We start from the raw sequence: 8,599 nt of genomic DNA, 5'->3' as shown, positions 1-8,599 counted from the left end.
CTGTTATTAATTTTGGATAGAGGGTGCTGCTGTGACAGTGTAAAGGCAGAAGAGACCATGTTGGTAGAAATATCTGTAAAATGCTGAAGAGACATTATGGAATGGCATCTGGCGTATTGGCACACTTCCTGAAATAAAGTTTGTGAGTTTATTCATCACAACCACCACAATACATTTCTTGAAGAAATGCCAGTTTTTTTTTCATAGCAACATTTCTTTGTTGAGCTAAAAAAAAAGAGAAGTCTGCTTCCAAAATGACAAAGGGTTTTCTTCATGTTCAGTTTGTGTTTTCATTCTCCATCTGCAACTACTGAATTATTTTAAAGATACTACTTTGTGTGCTGAGGGGCTGCGGTAGCTCGGTGGTCAGTGCCACAGTCTTGTAATCCTGAGGCTGCAGGTTCAGGAAGGGTATCTGACGATGCAAAGTCTTTAGTGCGAGTTTTCTCGCTGTGGTGACCCCCTGAACAGAACAGCCAAAAGACCGAAAAACAACTTTGGTGTGAGTTGGGCATGTTGTTNTCAGGTCCTGGCTCCGGTTCCCCTCTGTAAATATTCCATTGCACTGTAAATAAATTCACTTCCCGTTACCTGCTGGTTTCTGCGTCTGTCTGTTGCTGAACTGCTCACTTGGGTATAATCTGAAACCTGACATAAAGTACATTAACAACGTCCAGAGTTGACCAATATGCTGTACAATAACCCCCCCCCCACTAAAAAAAAAAAAAAAAAAAAAAAAAAACAGTCATAGGGTCTATAGGGTCTAGACTTGCTGGATCTAATCTAAAATGTGGAACTTATAAAAGAACTGGTAGTTCCACATTTGTGTCCCTCCTCACACACCATCCTCTCCAAGGGCCATTTTGTCCAGATTTATAACTTTTTTTTTAATGTTTAAGTTTATAAATTTAGAAGACAAATGTGTGAAATTTAAATACCAGTATTTGAGCCATTTAAGCATTATTTCTCTGGTTTTACTTTTCCAGCAGCCTCTCTTAGCTCTGCTGCCGCAGAGAACACTACAGGAAGTCATTCCTGCTGTTTGCAGTTTGACGTTACAGCAGCTCATCTCCGTCTAACACATGAACATCAGTAAACGCTTACCTGCACACAACTTCTCTAAAGGTATGCTCTGCCGTCACTGCAAAGTCCTGTATCACTATCTATGAGCAGAAATACCCACGTGTTTATTGTAGAGTCCTTTTTTAAGGTTCCACAAATATAAATGTAATCATTTTTACACACGAGCAGAGTGTGGGGAACATGTTTATGCAGTAGACTGCAAATGTTCTTTAAAAACGTGTGGTTTTTCCATGGATCATGTGAGCAAGTGGTTTATCTTAAAGATAGTAAAACAAACATGTAAGTTTCTGCTGGACTTTCCATAAAGGCATGTTTGCCTCTACAGCGTGCGTTAAAATAGTCCAGCAGGAGTCTTAATGCTACTTAGCAACATTTAGAGTACAGTCATGTGGACTTCTTTGCAGTATTTAAAAGTGTGGAATGCTGTTTAGAGAAAATACCACATTAGTGCTATTAGGACTGGATGCCTACAGTAGATTGGGTGCTCTAAAGCTTTAGATTATTCAAATCAGTGAGAAAAAGGGTCAACTAGCTTTTAAGAGCTTTTCAATTCAAAGTAGAAAGAGGGGTTTAAAACTCTCACAGGACCTGAAATGGAAATTTTTCATTTCTGACTCCTTCCCGCTGAGGGACCAGTTCACTGTACCCCACAGAGAGCTCGACCCTACAACTCTGGCACTGAGCTGAGGACTTAAAGAGGAACACCACGTCCTGCACTGTGAGGAGCAGAGAAGGTGGTTTTCATTCAGGAAAAAAAAAAAAAAATTCAATCAAACAAAATGGGAGACTACGACGAGGAAACTGCTTTTCTCGGACAAATGGGTCCTTACTTCTGGTCCACCTTCTTTCTATTAAATACAGTTTTTGTGTCAACTGGATTCAACGGACTTTACATCATCTTTGCTGGAGCTGCTCCGAAGCACCATTGTCTCATTCCAGACGCCAACGTGACCGNCTGTGGGGATAAATTTGAAACAAAGAATAAACCATAAGACATTTATTCACATGTGAAATTTAAAAAAAAAAAAACAAAAAAAAAAAGCAAACTTTAACTGGAATAATTTCCCTGTGGTGTTCAGCTGTTTGAAGAGACCCTGGGTTTGTGTTTGGATGTGAGACAAATGGCACAAATACAACCAAATTAATTTTAAATCATGTAATTGTTTAATTTACAATTTAATGAAGTTTTATGAAATTTTTATTACTTTTATTTTATAGTTAAGTTAAATCAAAAAGCTTAAGACCTTTCAAAATAAGACATTTTAAAGCCATGACATTTTTTTTGAGGTTATCAAAGTTTCATAGTTGCACAAGTTAACTTGTAAAGATTTCTTTGCATGCTCTGCAAGTCATTCGTGCGATGACTACTTCCATATTAGAATGCAAAATATAATTTAAGAATGAGGTTTCACAACTCAGATTGAAAAACTTTTTTGATTGTTCATTTATTGTTCAGACAAACGTTCTAGAAAGACTGAACTCCAGCTAGAAAGTCTTAATTTCTCCAGGATCCATCATAGTCTGTTGTTTCTGAACTGGTGCAACATGGTTTGCATCTTGTCAGTTTTAAAAAGCACAAATAGGCTATTTACATAAGATTTCCTATTGTAATTGCAATAACTGTAAAAAAAACTTAATTTTGATTTTAGCTGCAGCTTTAACAGCAACTGTCATTATTACCTCTACCAAGGAGGTGTTGTTTTCGTTAGCGTTTGTCAGTCTGTTCACGAGATTACTCAAAAAGTTATTACATTTTTGGGCTTATCCTGTTCTCCTACTTTGCAGCCATGTAATGTAGGAAGGTCAAACTGCACAGCTGGCCACCTCATAGGTCAAAAATGATGCCTATTGATTTCAAGGTCATGGGGTCAAAGGTAAAGGTCACAGGTGACTCCTTTGTTAAAACTTCATCTATGCTGCAGCAGGTGTTACCTCCGCCAAGTCGGTTAGTCCGTCTGTTAGCAAGATTACATAAAAACTTCTAAGGAACAGATTTGGGTGACATTTTCAGGAAATGAGTGCACGTGCACAGTTGTGCGGAATGTGAAAGCAAGCTGAGACAGCAGAGACTCACCAGATCAGCCACAGCGTGATAGAGATCCAGCGGATGTTTGGAAAACGAAACAGGTCACAGATGTTGTAGGCCCTCCTGTCCTCAGACTTGTCCTCATTCTGTGAAGCAGCGGAGCATGTAAAACAACAACAAACACTTAGGCTGCATCACAAGTGAAAAAGTAGTTTATCAAGAAAGGTGCTTTTGAGATCTTGACCAAACTGTTACAGAAACAAAGTCTGCTTTTCAGTAATGGTTGGAAGAGTTCACTGAATTTTAACAACAGATCTGCAAACCAGATGCAAGCAATTAAACATGTCAGTGCCTGCACTGTGAACAGTTACACCACTGCTACAAACAGAAATGGAAAGCAATTATTTGGGATATTTGAAGCACTGGTTGAGTGTGCAATGATATCACTGGTGCTATTAAATTAGTTTTCATATAAGTTTTACCCTTTTCCCCATAGTTTGCTACTAGTGTTTTGTCTGTATTCAAGTTACAGTGCATCAAACTTCCTCTTTGAATTATGTTGCCAAAAAAATATTCATAACACAGACTGTAGTTTAATTTTGGTTATTCAAATGCATCAATTGCATATATAATGTATATTTTTTAAAATGGATCTTGGATCTTTTGACTGTAATCTTGTGACAACTTATGCTACAAGAGTAGTTCAGTGTCCAGACAGAAAACTTGAAGGTTTGCCTTTAAAATGATGTAGAACCCCACTTTATGACTTACATGTACAAATGATACAAAGATGATGAAAACTGTGATGAACAGCTTAAATTTAGTTACAGAAACACAGTATGCCCTCACCTGTAAATGACTAAAAATAACTGCTGGTGGTTCAACGTTGTTCATCTTAGCAGCATTTGTGATTATGGCCTTGGCTTCTTCTATTCTTCCCTGAGACAGCAGCCACCGAGGAGACTCTGGGATGAACCTGCCTCATTTGGCAACAGTGAGAAACAGGAAGAAAGAAATCAGCAGTAATCTTAAAAAAAGCCATACCTACTAATCTGGGAAAGGTTATGAAAAGGTAATTTACAAACAAGAGGAATAATTCATACTGAAAAAGTACTGAAAACCCATTGTCAATGTACTGAAACATAAACCTAACATGTTAGATTGTGCAAAGCTCAAGAATTTGCAAAACCACAAAAAGGCACAACTCAGCCCTCAGGACTGTTACTGTTCATGACTGAAAGGCTGAAGTAGTATGGCTTGTTTGAAAGGATTGTCAGAAGACAATACTCTAAAATGAGCAACTTTGTCCAAGTTTGCAAAGCTTTATTTGAACAAACCACCAAACTTATGGAGGAGGGGTTTTTCGTTTTTTTTTTTAAAGACAGATTAGATGAGTGAGGAGACGATTGTCCATAATGCACAATGACATTTGTTGAAAACCAATTACAGCAAACCAAGTGCAACATCAAGAACAGTGGAAGGAGGGCTGATGATTTGGGCTCATTTTGCAGCCACAAGACCTGCCAAACTTGCAGTCACTGAGTCAACCACAAACTCATCTGCAAAAATATTTGGAGTCAGATGTGAAGCCTGCTGATGCTTGGCAGAAGAGGTGAAAGAGAAAAAATATCCCAAGCACAGCAACAAATTCAATAGGCTGGGGAAAAAAGAAAACATTAAGGTGCCCAGGTAACAACCCAATTAAAAAGATCTGATGAAACCTTAAAAAAAAAAAAAAAAAAAACTTATTTTATGTCAACAAACCTCAATGAACTGACGCAAGCTACAACAGGAGTGACTCAAATTTACTCTACAATGTTTAAGTCATGATATGGAAGAGATTTATTTTAAATCAAGTCTTCATATGAGTTAGAAATCAGTATAATAGTGATATTTAGTAAAAAGAAATGTATATGTTATACTCTGTAAAAAGTAACTGACAGCTTAATGACTGAACAAGGAAGAACCCAAGATCCTTAAAAATGATAAATCAGTCAGTGGCCCAGAGTGCAGTTTTTGATTAGAGCAACTTCTTTGTTCAGGTGTTAAGAGATGATGCACAAACTTAAAAAACATTCTTCCATCCATTTCTATCTGCTTTTTTGAGGTCCATTTGTGAAAGCCGAAGGTTCAAACATTCCTCTCCATAGCTACACTTTCCAGCTCCCCCTGGGGGATCCTGTGGCAGTTTCAGGGAAGAATAGGTCTGGGCAGTGGAAACTAAGCCTCCATGGAGACCAGCAGTGATAGATGCCATCAAGCTAAGCTTAAGGAGAAGAATTTTAGGGCTTGGTCATCCAAGTTTTTAATGGCAAGATTTTCTTTGTGCAGTCAATAGGTACCAAATGGCATAATGCCATAGACAGGATCTTGAGAGATAATTGTAAAGACTAGAAAGTCTTGTTTGGGAACCTCAGGGTTGCATCAATGCATCTGATGTGGTTGTATTGATATTCTTGAGCCATGATTTTCAGAGCAGTTTGTGACAGACTATAAAGCAGCCAGCATGAGAGTCAGCTTCCCTATGAGACCATGATTCTCAACCAGAAAAATAAAATGCTGAGACTTTCCCAAATGAGTGTCTGCTTTAAGCAAAGCATTTGGAGTATTTTTGTTCAGGAGGAGTGGTAGAATAAAGAGGGCTTCATCAGCAATAATGATGGTGCTACATGGGTCTGTAGTTGTGAAGAAGGAGATGAGTCAAAAATGTCAAGCTCTTGATTTACTGATCCTCAACTTTAATCTCCCGTGTTGTATTTTCGGAAGCAGAGTCTGTAGTATGGACGTCAGGCTTTAGGTCCCACCTACTCATCGCACACGATCATGACTAAATTTTAAATAAATGATAATTCTAACACAGCAGCAAGATAACGCTGTCAACTAACACCTGAAAGAAATTATCCAAGGTGTATTTTTTTTTTATTATTATTATTATTTTTTTACCAATAGCAATGTCCCATTCATTTACATGAGACATGAGGGGGCAGGACCCAAATCTTGAACTAAAACCAGCATACAGGAAGGTTGGTCCTGTTACAAATTCCTGTCAGACATCTAATGTTATACAGCCCTTGGGAAAAATAAATCACAGTGAAAGTAGTGTTAAGCAAGAATCAGCTCCCAGCTAGAACTGGAACCAGTTTGGTGGGTGGGGCAAAAAACACACCTAAGGAAACTTTACATTTTAACAGACACCTGAATCAGATTTTTCTGTCATTACAACTGCCAAAAAGGCACATTAAACAGCTGGTAAAATTACAAAAACATTTTTCATGAAATGCATGCAACTTGGGCAGTAAAACTGAATAAATATATAAAGTGTATGGACACACAAACACACACCTACCTACCACCATAAAATCATGCGGAGACTGCCTGGCATTGTGATACTGAAGAAAAACATCCTCCAGTCTCTGATGTAGAAAGCAAATAGTGGCAGAAACATGTATCCCACAGCAAAGAAAATACACATTCCAGCGGTGGAAAAAATGGTTCGGGCACGGCGAGCTAATAGCTCAGTTCCTTAAAACAAAGAACAACAGGTTAAATTAGATTTTGGAGGTTTCATAATGAATAATTTGGGTAAATATATGAAATGAAGTACCTAACACAAATGCAACCACATAAATGGAAATCTGTTCCAATCCAACAATTAAGAACAAAATACAGAAAGTAGTCCAGTTTGGAGAGAAAACCAAGATGAACGCGGTGATGGCTTGTAATGCTATAGCGATAAACAGCGCTCTTTTTCTCCCATATCTGAAACAAACAGGAAGCACAAAGACATTAATGAAGTTTGTTGTATAAGTGGGAGAGTCATTATTCGGTTCACAGTTGTCTTGTTTTCTTTGTGGTCTTGCAATAAGGAACATAAGAGTCACTCATTCCTCTCTTTATATTACAACTTTTTCCCTAACTTTGTCCTACAGCAAAATTATATAGACTAACTGGTCAGATCTTCTTTTTAGCTCATAAGATGAAAGTAACAGATGGTTTTTGATTTATGAGATGAGCAAAAATAAGCCAATAGAGACTGCTCTGTATATTGCACAACATGCTTAGGGAGAAATGATGCCTTAATTGTTATAATGAGAGTCCAAATGTCTTTAAAAGATATAATTAACCAACGAGGTTTAGCAATCGTTAAACCGGATTATTGTTTCTGAATGGCTTGATTTGTTTGCACATATAGTGTAATACTAACTACATATTTCCTCTCTTTTCCAGTCACATTCAGAGCTGAGTTTTTAGTGGTGAACACTTCTATATCAGCGGTTCCTAACCCTGGTCCTCGAGGAACACTATCCTGCACGTTTTCATTGTTTCCCTGCTTTTCAGCAGGTCCTTTCTGTCTGCAGAAGCCTGTTAATCACTCCCTCATTCAAATCAGGTGTGTCAAAGCAGGGAAACAACTAAAACATGCTGGATAGTGTTCCTCGAGGACCAACAAATCAGTGTACTATATGATAATCATTTCAATTACTTCTGCTCTGACAAATGACCACCAAAGGCAGGAGGGCAAGCAAACATCAGTTGTTGTTTTGTTTCTAGCTATAAATCGTTTGGTCATGACCTGTCAGAAATCTGTCCTGAAAGGAAGGAGCCAATAAGAACACCAAAGTAGAAAAAAGAAGAGGTGAGGGGCTTCTTCCAGCTGTCGTCACACACCATGTTCCACTGCAAGAAGTACAGACAGACTGATTAGGTTAGGGGGGGGTTGAAGCCGTTTAAAGTCAGCAAACTATAAGTAAAATACAAGAAGAGGCTCATATTGTTCATGCTTTTAAAAAGTGTATAATGTACAAATATTTGTAACTGTGTAAGTTAGTGGTTAAGAACCTTAATTTTGGATGTTTTCCCCCTTTATTTAAAAGGAATATTAATGTTTACAAAGTCATCTTCATTTTTAAACTTTAACTTGACGAATTCAAAAGGATTTCCACGTTTTTCCCCATAACCATTTAAATCCCATCACCAGCAGGAAAGGTGGACACACCTCAGTCACTATGGTAGAGCTGTAGTCGCTGCGGTCGTACTCCCATCCGTCCAAGCAGCCTTCTGTCGGCACGTCGGACAGATTAACATCCAGTCCGGGCAGCAAGCCTCTGTCTGAGTAATTCAGCAGGTAGTCCAGTTTGTACCTGGAGCACCTGCTGGGCACCGGCCCCGCGCCTCCATCCTCCTCCTCCAGCGGGACGCTGCTGTTCCTCCACGCCGCGGAGAGGTTCAGGTGCGCGGGCAGGAGGCAGCGGTGAGCCGGCGTGGCCGCCAGGAAGACGAAGGCCACGGTCAGGAATCCGTTGGGAATGACACAGAGGGAGGTGAGGAAGAAGATCTTCTGCTGGAAGCGGCCCCACTGTCCGAGGAAGGCGGTCGCCGTGTCATAATCAGTGACTTTGTTGGTGGAGGAGGAAGAATCCGGGAGCATGGTGGAGGTGGTGGTGCAGAGACAGGAATGAAGGATTTCAGATTCCTCAGGTTGTGTTTCAC

At 39.1% G+C, this 8,599-nt stretch overlaps 1 protein-coding gene and 1 long non-coding RNA gene across 2 annotated transcripts in view; one reads left to right on the top strand and one right to left on the bottom strand.

Annotated features, from left to right (window-relative positions):
- Nucleotides 1-2,907, top strand: part of LOC119617600 — a 15,703-nt gene extending 12,796 nt beyond the window's left edge. The window contains exon 2 of the long non-coding RNA XR_005233937.1: nt 2,777-2,907. This is a non-coding gene — a long non-coding RNA (uncharacterized LOC119617600). The remainder of the gene's footprint in view (nt 1-2,776) is intronic.
- On the bottom strand, nt 2,653-8,599 carry LOC108238095 (solute carrier family 22 member 4-like). Its single transcript, XM_017419947.3, has 6 exons — nt 8,106-8,599; nt 7,683-7,786; nt 6,714-6,868; nt 6,460-6,631; nt 3,959-4,085; nt 2,653-3,255 (listed from the first exon to the last, which is right to left on the bottom strand). The coding sequence occupies exons 1-6, from the start codon at nt 8,535-8,537 to the stop codon at nt 3,154-3,156; spliced, it is 1,092 nt and encodes a 363-aa protein (XP_017275436.1). The 5' UTR covers nt 8,538-8,599; the 3' UTR covers nt 2,653-3,153.

This window comes from Kryptolebias marmoratus, linkage group LG13 (assembly GCF_001649575.2).
Source record: "Kryptolebias marmoratus isolate JLee-2015 linkage group LG13, ASM164957v2, whole genome shotgun sequence".
Classification (NCBI taxonomy): domain Eukaryota; kingdom Metazoa; phylum Chordata; class Actinopteri; order Cyprinodontiformes; family Rivulidae; genus Kryptolebias; species Kryptolebias marmoratus.
The sequence above is the reverse complement of the archived record's forward strand: the minus strand, read 5'-3'. Positions and strand labels throughout refer to the sequence as shown.